The sequence below is a fragment of the Asterias amurensis genome, chromosome 1 (assembly GCF_032118995.1).
Source record: "Asterias amurensis chromosome 1, ASM3211899v1".
Taxonomy (NCBI): Eukaryota; Metazoa; Echinodermata; class Asteroidea; order Forcipulatida; family Asteriidae; genus Asterias; species Asterias amurensis.
In genome coordinates this window covers 19829308-19845714 of record NC_092648.1, presented here as the reverse complement: position 1 = coordinate 19845714, position 16407 = coordinate 19829308, and the positions used below count along the sequence as shown (strand labels likewise).

Sequence of the window (16407 nt, the reverse complement as noted above, 5' to 3'; positions counted from 1 at the left end):
AATGCCTGCGATATATGGGTTAAACCAAACATTTATCATAGTTTTATATCTGCTAAGCAGAATTGAGCAGGGAACCAGTCACATGTACAGTACACATTACAAGCATTACTAAGCAAATTTTATTTTATTTGTGCTTAACATTTTGATGAAATTTGGCCCAATTGTGATTGTAGAAATATTCGAAAAAAACAGAGACATAGAGCTCAAAGGCAGAATCGCTAAAGAAATTCTCAAAAACAAACAGCACTGTCAGATTTTAGAAATGCAGAACACGTACATGTACACATTTATTTCTGATCTTCGATTCCACTGAAGACACATCTTTACTAACCCGAGACCAACAACACACTCCCTTGAGCACAGGTTCCGTGATTTGAATTATTTCAGGATCTTAAAATCAGGAGATGCATCGACACGTTCACATACATGTACAACGTGTAAGTATCATTGTTAACTCAAGTGTAACATTGTTGTTTTCTCTAATTCAATTTTATTTCAAGCACAACATGGATTTTTCGTTTCTACATGAAGCAGACTACATTTGAAAAAGATTTTCATTTGGGTATTTAGAGGGATTATTTCAAACATGACAGAACCGCTTTTAAGGTTGAAAACCAGATAATAATTCTGATTAACAATCACAACCAGGGCTCGAATTAAGTGTAAAAAACCAAGACTGCATTGGCTTATAAGTCTTCTTTTTTTTCCAGGAGCAGAATTTATTTTACAAGACCAGAGTCTAAGAGAAAGATCTTTCTATGCAGTTTCACATTTTATGTGTAAATTCCTTTATTTGAAGAAGCTGCGAGAGAGGACTTATCTAATTTGTTTTCATGGTACTGCTGCCTTAGACACTCAACAAAATTTATAGATACAAGACTCAAAGTCAACTTGACTTGTAGTGAACTTGAGGCTTAAAGCTGTGAGCCACACTCGTACTTGGGGAAAAAAGGAACAAATCCTCACTGCGAATGTTTTTGGAGAGTAGATCAGCACAATCAAACTTTTTTCCAGTACCACTCGTTATGAGATACCCGAAGTGAGGACTGATACAAAGAAAAAGCCGTGGTTCAGCATTAAAAGTCTATTGAAAATAAAGACAGTTGGCAATGAAAGTTGTTTCATTGTTTACAGTTACAAATTTGTCTGAGGTCTCAGTCTTGGTCTTTGTCTCCCCTCCACCTGAGACATTGAGGTCTCGGTCTTTGAAGGAAATTCTTGGTATCGAACTTTGTGGTCTTAACTACAACACTGAAAGATACCAGAAACAGTTTATGGTGTATGAATTGCAACAGGGATAAAGATTTGTTAGTATTTAAACCAGATGCAATAAGACCATTAATTAAAGTTATTTGAGCTTCTGACTCAAAATATGGCTAGCAGTGCAAATGAAAATGTCTTATGCTCATTACCTTTCACTGCCCAATTTCTTATTTCCAACTATTGCACTTAACACAAAAAAACAGAAATCAGACTTTTTTTTCTTTTTACCTACACAACGATAAAAATATCTCTGTCTCATCGACCTGTTCACGAATTCCTAAGACTCCATAATTTTGAAAACCATGTCTTACGCTCATTTACCCTTAAATGCCCGATTTCCTATATACAACTAATGCTTTCAAAAAAACAGTGACCAGATTTTTTTCCTAAACTACACATCGATAGAAATCTTGCTGTCTCATCAATCTGTTTACGAATTCCTAAGACTCAAAGAATTTATACCATGTCTTACGCTCATGTTCAGTGCCTGATTCTAGTGCTCTATAAAAACAGTGACCAGACTTTTATTTTAACTACAAATCGATACAAATCTCGCTGTCTCATCAACCTGTTTACGAATTCCAAAGACATGAAGAATTTTTTGTCTTCACCATCTTCTCCCCGTGGCAGTAGCTCAGACATCGCGTTCCTATCAAATCTAAATCTGATGCAATTGTCTTCTCTCCTCCTTATAACTCCCAGAGAGCACTCCATCTAATTATCGGCAGGATGATGGCCTAGTCATTAGATTAGAGAATAGATTGCTTTACCAGCCCCCGAGCTTCGGAGTATCGAATAGAATTATGACTCTAGGCCACAGTACTTAGCTGTACTCCTTGGTACTAAACAAAGCCTGGGGAGAACAGGAATGACCCACTCATAGACTCAATGCAGGGTGTTTATTCAAAACAAAGCTTAGTTTTTAATACTCTGCTTAACGGCGGTGCACTTTAATCATCCAGGACCCGATGCTACGCGCATGCTGTTATTGTTACACAATTTACGCAAGGAATGACGTTGTAATCAAACACCTTTTTATTTATTTATTTACTGCACACCAAACAGCACAATTAGTGCCATAACAGGATGGATAGGAAGTGAGAAGAAATGTTCAGTTTTAGGTGGGAGGAAAACACCAAATGAGGAAAAATCCACGCTGTCCGGTAGGAAACTGAAAACCAAATCCATATGCAAGGCTCTGGTCCGAGGTGGGATTCGAACCAGTGTCCACAGAGATGAAAGGCAGGTGAAGAAAACTACATGTGCTACATTTATAATACTAATAATGGCCACAATAACTGCTCTTATACATTGTATAACGCAATTCCAGAAATGGTCAATGCACTTCACAAGCATCATACTTGTATTTTTTACAAGAAAACAAACAGCAAGTCAAATATCACAATACATAATAACAACACCATCAACAAAACACAACGAGAAACTATGGGCGTTAATAATCATAAAGACTTGTAATGTGCACACTTGTGTTCAAGGCGCAGAAGGCTTTGAGATTAAACTTGAACTTGAAGGCATCAACTCTACATGTACACTTGAATTATTTACACCGGGGGACAAGGGCATGTTTGCTGTGACTAGTACTTGAGTTGTGTAACAATCCCCAGGTTAAATAACTGACAAATGCCAACATTTAGAGCAAAGAATATATTGTTGGCACATCAGGGTTGGGGGGGGGGGGTGGGCGACCCCATTTTTCAGATGAACACCCTATATCATGAGCAACACCATCAACATAAACACACCGAGAACATATGGGCTTTGAGATTACACTTTGGGGAGGGAGGAATCCTATTTTTTATGATGGACACCCTACTTTATCTGTCAAACATGTAGAAATATTAAAGCAGTTTTGACAAACGACCGTAGAGTTATCAGCAGTGTTTCCCCTGCCAGCTAGAAGAGACGGCGAAAGACCTCGCGAACCTTCAGCTGTTTTTTTCTTCTTCCAATATTACCACTTTGAACATTGTAACGATTTGCCAATAAGGAATTACAAACCAAAATGTTCCTTTTTCGCTCATAATGCAAGTATTGATCTGTATCCTTGACCTCCGTGTATTAAGAACTCACGATATGAATCTGTAGAATCGATGCCCATTTGTGTGAGTGACTGCATTAGCCATTTTGAGATGGTGAACGACACTACATGTGTATGATTTGGGCAACTCTGTTACATGCAAACAGCACAGGACCCAATTTCGTGACTCTGCTTCCCGCAAAATTCTGCGCTAACAGTGCCCTGCAAAGCTTCTATTGACCTTAAAGGGTCTATGTAACTTTTGTAGGACAAAAAACACAATGTCCACAGATTTACACTAAACTTACACAGTTTGAAGATAATGATAGTAGAAAGCTTCCCTGAAAATATTACGCACTGAGGTGCTGTAGTTTTGGGGAAATGAGTAAAACAATGTCATGAAAATAATTTTCGTCTCATGAGACGAAAATTATTTTAATCATTTACAAACGTATTTTCATGACATTGTTTTACTCATTTCTCAAAAACTACAGCACCTCAGTAAATAAGATTTGAAGGGAAGCTTTCCACTATCATTATCTTCAAACCCTGTAAGATTAATGTAAATCTATGGACAATTTGAAAAAGTACCCAAATCCTTTAAGCACAGAATTCCGGGGTTAGCAGAGCCCTACATAAAGCCTGTATACACAAAAACTTGCTAAGCACAGGAAAGTATTGCTTGGCAGAAACAGGTTCCCAGCCCAAATTACATTAAGTTTGCATTGTTGGGGTTGGTGCCCGACTAAAATTTTGCTTTGCAAAGAAATTTGTTGAGCTGTAATTGAGCCTAGGTGCTCTCCTACATACAGTCTACAGTGTCCACCTACTCAAACATGATAAATCTTGTCTGTTTGCAGACTATAAATTTGGCTTCAATCATCAAAATTTTACTGGTGCCTCATTCAACAGCCAGTGGAAACATAAAATCAGCGACATCGGATACTCAACATGTTGGTCAATTTCCCGCATCCTGGCGAAGATCTTGTCAGATTGTTGATACGTAGCCATCAGCAGAATGCTGTTGTATTAAAGGAACACGTTGCCTTGGATCGGTCGAGTTGGTCTTTGAAAAGGGTTTGTAACATTTTATGGGTTTGTGTACAAAGATTTTAAAAGTAGAATACAATGATCCACACAAACATGCCTCGAAATTGCACGGTTTTCTTTTTACCTTATTGACTAACACGGTCGACCATTTATGGGAGTAAATTTTTTTACCGTGTTAGTTCGCAAGTATAAAAGGAAAACCACGCAATTTCGAGCCAAATTTGTGTGGATCATTGTTTTTATATTCTACTTTTAAAGCACCTTTCCAACCATATGCATTTTTTTTAAAAACGGTTACAAACGCTTTGTATAGACCAACTTGTCTGATCCAAGGCATCGAGTTCCTTTAAGCTTTGCCGCAGTATCATTGGAGATGGGCTTAGCAAGCCGCAACTCAAGCTACATGTCACCCTGAATGAGTAGGTTTGAATCCTACGGCTTGCTGGGTGTCATGTGTCACTAGGACAGAGATGAGGTGACGCTCTTAAAATACAGGCTGTCTCCCCCAACAGCAAACAGTATCTTCATATCAGTCCTCCTAATGCATGGAGAGATGAGAGCTCAGTCTCAAATTCAGCTTATATTTTCCCCAAGCTTATCCGGCTTACTAAATCTTGTAAGAGATCAATTCAGGATCACTTTGCACTACCTCCAGTACGCCATTTTGTTTTTACTTTTGAAGATAAATCGGAGCACAAAGTTTTGAGGTTGCCTATTCACACAAGTACATGTTGCTTGAGTTTCATTTACAAGAGATTTTAACTGGAAGCCTACTGCATAGAGAAAAAGGCAGGTCCTTTCTCAATGTCTACTGATTGTCAATATTCTAAGCTGGTCCTTTATTTCTGTCTACATTGTTCTAATTTAAAAATGATGAAACTTTGCTTTAACTGTCAGTGACTGTTAAAGCCAGTGGACACTATTGGTAAATGTCAAAGACCCGTCTTTTACTTTGCTGTATCTCAACATATGCATAAAATAACAAACCTGTGAAAATTTGAGCTTGATTGGTCGTCGGAGTTGCAAGATAACTATGAAAGAAAAGAACACCTTTTTCACATGAAGTTGTGTGCTTTCAGATGCTTGATTTCAAGACCTCAAATTCTAAACTTGAGGTCTCAAAATCAAACTCGGGGAAAATTACTTCTTTCTCAAAAACTACTCCACTTCAGAGGGAGCCGTTTCTCACAATGTTTTACACTACATGTACCAACCTCTCTCCATTACTCGTTACCAAGTAAGGTTTTATGCTAACAATTATTTTGAGTAATTACCAACAGTGTCCACTGCCTTTAACCACTTTATGTCGATATTAAACAAAAAATACCGTGCCTCTGCGCAGTATTATTGTTATTTTTTCCCCACAGGACTCTAAAAGCACTGAGAATACAGAGCTTATCACAAAAACAACAATAACTAAATAATACACAATTCATCGACTAGCAAGGAATCTTCACTTACCCTTTTCTCTGTTAAAAAATAAGCCAGCATTTGCATGACATGAAAAGACACCCAGAATTTGCCAAGTGAAATCAGAGAATGGCGATCGATGGCGCTGAACCTAACGACGAGCAAAGGCCATAATATTAAGCCACTATTTGAAATCCATCCATGTCTATTTTTGTAAGTTCCGATGAGTAGATTTTTAAGGTGAAACTGAACCCTACTTGTAATTTCTTAGATTGAATTAAGAAAAATCTTTGGTATTTGATGCACAAACTGCATGTTCATGCTTTAAATGGGAAATAGTTTTTTGCAATTGTTGTAGCCTATATATTTATGCATATTTATATATTTTTATCTTCTTTGTTAATGTTTTAAGATTTTTTTTTTTATTGCAAAATCTAGAGAGCTTGGGTGCACTACGATGTTTTTGGTTTTTAACTTTTTTAACGTTGGCTAAATAAAAATTATAATTCTAATTGTAATAATTCTGCAGTTTCTGACTGCAATTGCTTGGAGTTTGGAAAGAGGAATTTACCATAATTATTGCATGAATCATTTTGTGTTTTTCTTTTATCTCATCACATTCTATGCACCTGTCCATCTGCCTAATTGTCAAGTTTGTTGAATTGGATCTATTTAAATTTAATTCTATTCTATTTTTTTGGTATCCAACTGTACAAGTGCCAACTACACAATGGATCAAAATATCCAGTAAAAATGTTTTAAAACTGGCATGTTAATTGAACTGAAAGACATTAAAACAAGAATTAATAGAATGATACTAAAGTGGGAATTGTTAAACGCGACTGGTTCCAGCAAAAGTGAAATCATTGGTGTAGAGTAATAGTGTGTGATTTGTAAATTTTACCAATAGCGTAAAAGCTGAGCAAAACTTAATTGCCAATTTCAGGAAACTTGATTGACACTGCCTAATTGGACAATATATTTTTTCAACAAAGTATAGTTATGTAAGGCAAGACAATATTAACTTGCCTTGCAAGCAATAACAATATATCACGATAGTCCTTTGTTGTAAAAATACTATGTGCACTAATTATGATTGATCGGGGATAGAGCCAAGTTTTGATGATAGCATTCAGACCTAACAACTTTCAGGGAGGGGGGGCAATTGTTTGCCTTCATGCCCCTACCCGGACATTGCTTTGGTGCCTCTTGAGTTGTTCACAATGGAACACAAACTAAAAAGTTCAATTGTACTTTGGGTTTTTTCTAGAGACAGACAATGTATATTTTTGTCAATGCTGATGAACTTCATTAAACTTGCACAGTGCATGCTTGTGTCACGGCATTGATGGGGAAATATGAAATAGGTACAGTACAGTTGCTCTTCAAAGTGTAACAGACTGTAACACGCAAGTCTCACGTCTTCATCTGTATGTAATTTGACGGACAATGTTGATTGTTCCGTTATTATTCTCCGGCAAGCATAAGCAAGTAGTTCAGCTCTTATTACTATCATGACTGTACAAAGGAGCATCACTACACATGCACTGCAGCTCAGTGCTAGGAGAGGTTATTTCTAGAGATCTCTGTCCTTGCTCTTTGATTGCACAAACAGGATATGACTTTTAAAAACAGGGTGTAGTAAAATCAGTTTTGTAATTATGTGGCTCCAATTAGTTAAATTTTTCTTAGTTTCACCAATAAATGCTTCATGATTTAAAATTTACCCAGACAGTTTTACTTTGTGGTTTATTACTTGATATTTGAAATAAATATAGGCACCATCAGCATTAAAAAGGTGATCCCATCCCTACCCAGGTTGTATTGTACACTTGGGTGTGATCCCTAGATATATGACAGTTTGAATGGCCTCGGAATGGCAATCCATAATAAAAGATATTGACGAAATAGGGAGACCACCAACATAGGGCTAGACAGCGCTGGCATGTCAATCCAGAAGTTGCAGGTTCATGTTCCGTTCTAGTCATTTTTTCTTCTATCAACCTAAAATGATTTAAAATTTACCCAGTCAGTTTTTTTCTTTGTGGTTTGATACCTGACAAAAAATTGTCAATTAGAAAAAAAAAAAAAGAGTTTCCTGTGACGTATTAATTAGGCTCTTAGAAGATTTCCAGTTTCATAAAGGAAAAACCGACGCACCTTTTCAGAGCAAAAGAAGCCAACACTCCCACAAAATAAGATTTACACGAAGTTGTATCGGCAAACTTACAGTTCTTCCTAACAAAAACAACACCACCAGGAGACACTGTGACAAAGCTAAGAGACGTGGGAGGTAACTTATATTGACAAAAACATGCCGATGCTCTGCTAAACTAAATTATGCAGAATATGGGTTAATACTTTGAATCAACATTGCATGACAAACAATTATAGTATGACATTTACACTGCCAGAACAGCAGAGAGCACTAAACAAATAATTGAGACCGACCACACTACTCTTTCAGTAAAAAAAAAACACAGGAGAAAAGACTGGGGAAAAAAGGAACGCCTCACGTTTCACATCACAACAATTATGCGCATACATTTTTCAAATCAGTAGGCACATCCACCGCTCTGGACAAACACTGACTTCCAAACTCAATACAAGAAGAATCTCTCCCGCTTGCTGCAACGGCGGTCCTTCCCATTTTCTTAAATTCCGCTCGGGTGAAAAGGCAATTTCCCAGCCGAAGACAAATTGAATCTGACCGAAAGTGAATTCTCCCAAGTCAATCGATGATCGACTCGGTAAGGTGTCTTGTTGAAGTGGGGGATAGGTATACTCCCTGCACTCGGAGAGCACCAAGCCTGCTGCAAATAATACAATTGACTTGCACGGTTATCGCCCAAGGTTCACTGTTCAGAGAGGGGCTGAAATGTGAATAACGCTCAGTGATCGGGGAACAGATTGAGCTGGGTAACAGAGAGACATAAGTCTGACTGGCTAATCCTACAGGTAGATGTTCTCGGAAATGAAACATGCTTTAAAGTGCAGGGGCACCTGTTCTTTGGACTTTGTTTCTCTTTTTAAGGGATGTTACATCATTGGTTCTTTGAAACTGTAGTACATTGTGTGTTCAAATCTCTCTGGATTTCAAAAGAAAATGGAATACGTAAAACATTTGTTATGTCACAGGTTGGAAGGTGCGGACCATGGGTGTAGTGATGAGGGCGTTTCCTTTTGGCAAGTTGCAAAATTGCCAACTAGCATTTTCTTTTGAGAGGGGTGTATGGAATCAAGTTTGCCAACTTGCAGACTACCAATATATCCCCACTGCATTCAATAACATCAAAGCAGCAATCTTATTTTGCAAATAATTCAGTGCAGAAAGAGAAAAAATTGAGACTTTAGGCCACGCAAAATTACTGATTTTGTAGTCTGGGTGACTTTGCTTCATTTGACAACTGAAGCTCAAACACCCCTCACCCTGGTCACTTCACCCCTTGTCAGGTAAGGATTTAATATGGCACGTTTTATCACAACTAACACTTCAGTATTTCCCTCCATTTTGCTACAGTCTAGACTAACTTCAGGCAAGTTATGATGTCAACTTTGAATGGATTGTCATTTTTAAAGAGGTTCCCCCCAGCAATTGGGCAACATTCGTGCACATAGCAGGATTGCAGTTGTATCATTGAGTATTTAGTATCCTCTGATCACTATTCAACAGATTTGCCAATGTCATAAAACTAGTTTCACTATTACTGATTAGAACAATACAGGATGTGCATTGAGGTCACACAAAACTAAATGACAAGACATAGGCCCTATTAATAGACCTTGCTCTTTAAGGAAATTTCTACATACTTGCCCGTCATCGAATGCTGCTGCTTCACCATTTTAAATTTGAGCCAAAATAGCTGCAGTGGATTGCTTGCGCTCTTAAAGGAAAAGTATACTTTTGGTTTTTGGAACTGTTTGAATGTTTCAATGTAGGGTACAATAAACTAACAGATGAATATTTTATATCAAAAGGTGGTCGCATTTGTTTCTTTAGATATCACCAAAAATCCGGAGCGAATATGTCCACGCAGGAAGAATAATCCCTAAAAGAAATACAAACTTTGGGGGATAAGAATTGTGATATCTTTTCCCATAACCGCAGTACTTCAAATTGAAATGTTTCTCAAAATACATTATATTATCCAAATTTGCAGCAGTACTTCTTGCCGTGTAAGTTTTTTTTGCATTTATTTTCAGAGTAATACCAAACGAATACAGACCCTTTAAAGCTACATGTATGCTGTTTGAACCCCTTGCACCCCACCAAACAACGACGACAACATTTCCCACCACACCTTTCTACTTTCTGACCCTATGAATGATGGGTAGATGTAAACATCCGAGATCAGAGTTTCATTCCAACCAGAATCCAAAGAAATTAAGGGCATGAGGTTAAATTGCATCACGTATTCCTTTTTTCCTTTCCATTATGTACCTGAAGTGCCTACATAAATCAATAATGCATTTAAAGTTTTAATAAAATGGCACATCCACATTTAAAGAATGTTAATACTGTAGTCATCAATGTATCATTCTGATAAAGGGTCTACATGTACGTACATTTTGTAGGACACAAAACACAATGTCCACAGATTTACATTAAACCCACACAGTTTGAAGATAATGATGGTAGAAAGCTTCCCTTAAAAATATTACTTGCTGAGGTGCTGTAGTTTTTGAGAAATGAGTAAAACAAGTCAAACAAATATATTTTGTCTCAGTGAGCCGAAAATTATTTCAGCATGTAAAACGTATTTTGTAACATATTTTTACTCATTTCTCAAAAACTACAGCACCTTAACAAACAACTAACATTTTAAGGTAAGCTTTCTCTATCATTATCTTCAAAGGGTGTAGGTTTAATGTAAATCTGTGGACATTATGTTTTGTGTTACAAAAAGTACCCAAATCCTGTAGCGATTACAACCAGCTTTTGGTTAAATGAAATTACACTCCCACACTCAAAGATAGACAGTTTTTAAGCACATCTGAAAATGATTTTTTTTTTTGAGCATTATAAACAAAGGTTGCACAAGCCAGAAGTCCAGAAGTGGTATTTTCTAGCCCTTGCATTTTTTAGTAGACAGCATACATTTATGCTTGGCTGTTGCTAATGGTGAGCCCTAATGGCATATAGGGGCATGGGAAACAACCTGTTCCTGAACTATACAGTGTACTTGTGAATTCGGCTGCTATGCTACACCAAGGCTTGGAGGTTATTTCACAGGCCAAAGAATGGATGTTAAAGGAACACGTTGCCTTGGATCGGTCGAGTTGGTCTTTGAAAAGCGTTTGTAACCGTTTGTTATAAAATTGATATGGTTAGAAAGATGTTGTAAAAGTAGAATACAATGATCTACACAAATATGCCTCCAAATTGCGTGGTTTTCGTTTTACCTCGTCGATTAACACGGTCGGCCATTTACGGGAGTCAAAAAGTTGACTCCCCTAAATGGCCGACCGTGTAATTGGTGACGTAAAATGAAAACCATGCAATTTTGAGTGATACTTGTGTGGATCATTATATTCTACTTTTAAAACATCTTTCTAACCATATACATTTCATAACAAACGGTTTCAAACGCTTTTTTATAGACCAACTCGTCCGATCCAAGGCAACGTGTTCCTTTAAAAGGCTGTGATATTGCAATGTTGCTGAAATTTCATTGAGTGTCCTCCAGATAGATGGATTGATCGATAGGGTTGAGGGGGGAGGGGGAATTCTGAATCCACTAATCCATGGATGATGATCACGCAGTCCAACATCGTGACTCAAGGTTTTAGCTAGGTTTTGGTAAAAGCATGGTAAAAGGGTGTCCAAATATGGAAACCTTCTTTTTAATTTAGACACCATATTTCCACATGTATGCAAATGTAAATGTATTGTAAGTAAACACCAAGTTGGACACCAATTTTTTTTAATTTCAAGCAAATTTGGACACCCTTTTGGCAAATTCTTGCTAAAACCTTGCCGGAAAGCGGGTGGGGGGGGTTGTCTAATCACAGTAGGTCATGAACTGAAAAATAACGTCTCATTCTTAAAGTTTGATTATAAGTCTCCTGTGGCACTGGCAATCACACATCCCTACTGGATTCAAAGTGACAATGTTATAGTACCTAGCTCTATGCTTCGTCCCTCCAGACCTCAGCCAACATGACAACACAAGATCTGGTTTCACTAATTGGCCTTCAGGCAATATACAACCAATACAACCAGTCTGATCTGTAAAGTAGTTTGGCGCCTTTGTGTTTTAATCTGACGTACCAGATATTACAGCTCCGGATATGTATAGTTTTCCCCACGTGTCAATATTTGGTCATCAATTAAGCTTAAACACTATTGGTCAATAAAAACATCCATTTAAAATTCTAATTCGGTCTAAATTCTTTTAAAAAACCATAAATTCTAATTTGGTCCATCTAAATTCTTTTCAAAAACCATAAATTCTAATTTGGTCCATCTAAATTCTTTTCAAAAACCATTTTGAAGGTGGGTTTTATTATTTTCAATTAAATTGTGAACATTATCGATTATCGAAGCTACTTGCTCAAGGGCAACAGTGTTCAGGTTCACTCTTTAAGTTCCTATCAGCAGTATCTGTATTTTTGTACTTTGTCTTGTTCTTTTGTTTTTCAATACTGATGAATAATATTGAAGAATGATTAAATGTAATAGTTTTTAATTAAAGGGGTGGTTCGTTGTAAACAAACTAAGTTTTTCTGCTTTTGCAATTATGTATTTAAACATAAACTTTCCATGAAATGAAGACTCTTAAAGACATTCTTTCAGTGAAGCGACTTGATCAATGTTTCAGGTTTCGACACATGGTTTGAAGGCACTGAGTCTATTAAATAAAATATTCCACAATATTCATAGACTTTAATGCGATAAAATATAATTCAATTATCTAGATTAAATACATTTTTTATTGGTTTCCGTATGTGATGGTATACATTAAACCCAGAATCACTAATATCTAACAAGCCTGTTTGAACTGTCAAGCTCTGTTGTGTTTGATACAAAACAAATTACAAGTAACAATCCATTTTTCTTCATCAAATCTGTTCAGTCTACCTTTACACTGCCCAATGCAAAATCAGTTTTTGTTGTTTTATTTTGCTGCACATGTATTGAATTTGCTGGATGAGTCAAAAACCTTCAACCCAACTCTCTAGCAGGATTAGGTCGACATGGATCAAGTGCTCTCTACACATGAAAAGGTCAGACAAACGTTCATGGGTTAGACCTAAATGTGTGTACAAACACTGAGATTTTGTTGCAGTATTCACTAGCTTTCATTGTTGGTTCGTTGGTGACAATCCTGTTTAAAGACATTGGACACTATTGGTATTTGTCTAAGACAAGTCTTCTCACTTGGTGCATCCCAACATGCATAAAATAAAACACCTGTGAAAGCTCAATCGGTCGTCAAAGTTGTGAGATAATAATGAAAGAAAAATCACCCTTGTCACACGAAGTTGTGTGCTTTCAGATGCTTGATTTCGAGACCTCAAATTCTAAATCTGAGGTCTCGAAATCAAAATCGTCTCGAAAAACTATGTCACTTCAGAGGGAGCCGTTTCTCACAATGTTTTATACTACCAACCTCTTCCTATTACTCGTACCAAGTAAGGTTCTATGCTAATAATTATTTTGAGTAATTATCAATAGTGTCCCCTGCCTTTAAATTGTAATTTGGTGAATTTAAATTCTTTTCAGAGAAATTTCAAAGGCCTTATTTGATGCTGTACAGCTGCCATTAACATTTACACACAATTCTGACAATTTTAAAACATTTGCTATGGAGACACCTTATGCAGTTGTCTTATTTCGCTTGTTCTCTGGACCAAGGTGAACATTGACTGTAACTAAATTGGCAATTAGTGACTTCAAGCCATTTGATGGTGCCCTCGTCGAGGTCTCCGAGTCTCTGCTCGCCTTCAGGTGGTCTGAAGTCAGGGCAGTCACGAATGAAGGAGTAGATCATTTTTGGTCGGCAACACTGACAAAAGCATTGATAACATCATGAATCTCACTGCTAAACTTACCTTCATCTTTTGCAGGTTTTTCCTCCGCTGTCCCGAGACTTGACAAGAGACTAACACCAAGATGATGCAGATGCTCGCCACTAGCCGCCATCCTCTCCCCATCGCCATTGTAGGCTGCCCCTCAAGCAGCTCAGTCTCTCTCTACACTTTGCAGATCACACTCTGAAAAGTAGGTTTATACATACATAAAATGAGGGAGAAAATTAAATTTAATAACCACCTGAGTGACTTGCTGCTGAACAAATTGACTTTGACTGTGTTATTAGGAGTATAATCTACAGGTCTGGAATACCAGAAGTGCATTGCCACACATTTCACAATCTATTAACAGTCTCCAGACTATTAGGCAACGGAATGCTCCAACTTCAAATGTACCATAAACTCCACGAGTATTCCCGCACTGCGCACGTACTGCGAGTAAAAATTGTTTAGCTGTCTTCGAGGACGCCGGAGTGATGCAAATAAAAATTATTTGGCTGTCTGCGAGGACGCGGGAGTGACTTGATAGCATTATTTCCCTCAAGGCTTCCCGTGTTTAACTGAAAACACAGAGGGTTCAAGATGATATCCAGTAGGTATTAAGTGCAGTGCCCAAGCCAATGATGAGGGGGGTTTGGAGGGTATGGCGTCAAGCACTATGTACGTCATACCTGTGCATCCTGTGTACGACTCTGAGAATACATTTCTGTCATTTCAATGATCATTTATTTAAACCAATGGAGAAAAGACGGCATGTTGATTCTATGGGTTGGGCTTAAATTCATGCACCCTGTTTTGAATTCACTCTAAAACACTCATCAAGGTTTAACAGATGCCAGACTTTTAACCACGGGCCCACTTTCGTACAGATGTTAAACAAACAAAGAAGGTTTTAAAAAGCGAAACTTTGCTAGGCAGACACAGGTTACCAGCCAAAAAATATATTGTTAGTGACTGGTTCCCTGCTAATTTTTGCACAGTCAAGAAGAAATTTCAGCTTAAAACAGCTTTATAAAAATTAAGCCCAGTGCTTTGATCTCAAAAACTAATATAATACATGTGGTAGTCCCAAATCCTAATTGCTACAGTGAAGGATTCAGAAGGACTGGGGACAGTAGGCCCAAACAACAAGTGCATATCAGTGTCAGGCATTCCAATCTTAAATCTTAGTCCAAACAAATTGGTGTGGAGTGACGTAGAAAAAGAGGAAATGGGATGTCTATAGGCAACATGCTAGCAAAAATGCCTGTCACTAAAGTGATGAACAAATGTATTACAAAATTGTCCCTTAATTCCTTTATTTAAATCAGCAACAGCTTCATTGATTTATAAATGTACCATAATCAAGTTAAAACAAAACACAACAAATATTTATGGTTTTGTAAATATTATTGCAAAATAGAAGTTGAAACTTTACACTATTGTTCACATATCATGCAGCTACATGTAGTGTATGGAGCTGAGAAAATGGTTGACATAATACAAACTATAATTTATGTAATGGCCAACTTGAGCATTCAAAGTGAAGTGCATGTGAAGTACATAAGTATTGACAGTTTTTATTTGTTTATTCATGGTGGATTAGAAATTAATTTATGATCTAGGCAGCAGTGGCCTTAGGCAAAACCATTTTTCAAATGCCATAATCAATTAACATCTTGAAAAGCACAGACGCTGTAAATATTATAGGCCTACACAAGGAATTTTAGTTTGCAATTTTACTGTTAAACCAAAGTGTGCTTTATGATAGAAAACCAAACAAGCACAATTTTGCAAATGATGGTTTCTGTGGTTGAATTTCTTATTTTAAGATCCTGCATTATAAACTAAGAGGTCCTGCACAATTGTTATTTGTATACAATTTGTTTTAATTTCCAGAAAAACATTTTGTCCAAAGTATTTTTCAAGTTGAGAAAATAACATTTGAAGGCTCAAAAGTCAACTTGCTTGTATTGAAACCGGTAATTGAAATTATAAGGTGCACTTGATAACTGATTTGTCAACAAAAAACATCAAATGACATCATTCTGAAAAAAATGGGTTTGTACAGTTCATACAGTCAATTGGGTCAAGACCCCACCCCCTCCCCTTTTTCTTGACGACCTTCTGTTTTCACTTCTTTTCCCATTTTCTTAAAAACATTTTATAACAATGTATAAGGCGCTATCCACAGAGAAACTTGTGAATTATTGCCGCATCTCGCTACAGACCTAAGCTCAGTGGTAAAATTTCTAAGTCAACACTCATTAGCTATAAATTCTTAAATAACTCACTCGCATCCGCCATTTTTATTGTCAGAGCATGCACTTTACTTGCCAATGCCTTGGTGCTATCGCTCGTCAAATGAAAATCATAATATATTCTACTGCAAGCTTCCGTCAAATAAACAATCATAGCTAATAACGTCCAGACACTTTTTTTCTGGTTTTATTTGGTTTTATTTGCTGGGATCCCTCCCAGGTAACATCCCCGAATCGGTGTCTACACCTTCTACAGAGTTTGTGCCTAATATAAATTACACTTCCTTGCCGATCATACAACAGTCAACCACCCATGACTCATACTGTTGTTCCTGTTCATATATAGAGTAGTACAGTAGTACTAAACAAGTT

The 16407-nt window shown here is 37.1% G+C and overlaps 1 protein-coding gene across 1 annotated transcript in view; it reads right to left on the bottom strand.

Moving 5' to 3' along the window:
* Positions 1–16407, bottom strand: part of LOC139935343 (glutaminyl-peptide cyclotransferase-like) — a 35177-nt gene that overhangs the window by 18057 nt on the left and 713 nt on the right. The window contains exon 2 of the mRNA XM_071930002.1: positions 13817–13978. Within this exon, the coding sequence (XP_071786103.1) occupies positions 13817–13924 (108 nt within the window). The 5' untranslated portion in view covers positions 13925–13978. The remainder of the gene's footprint in view (positions 1–13816; positions 13979–16407) is intronic.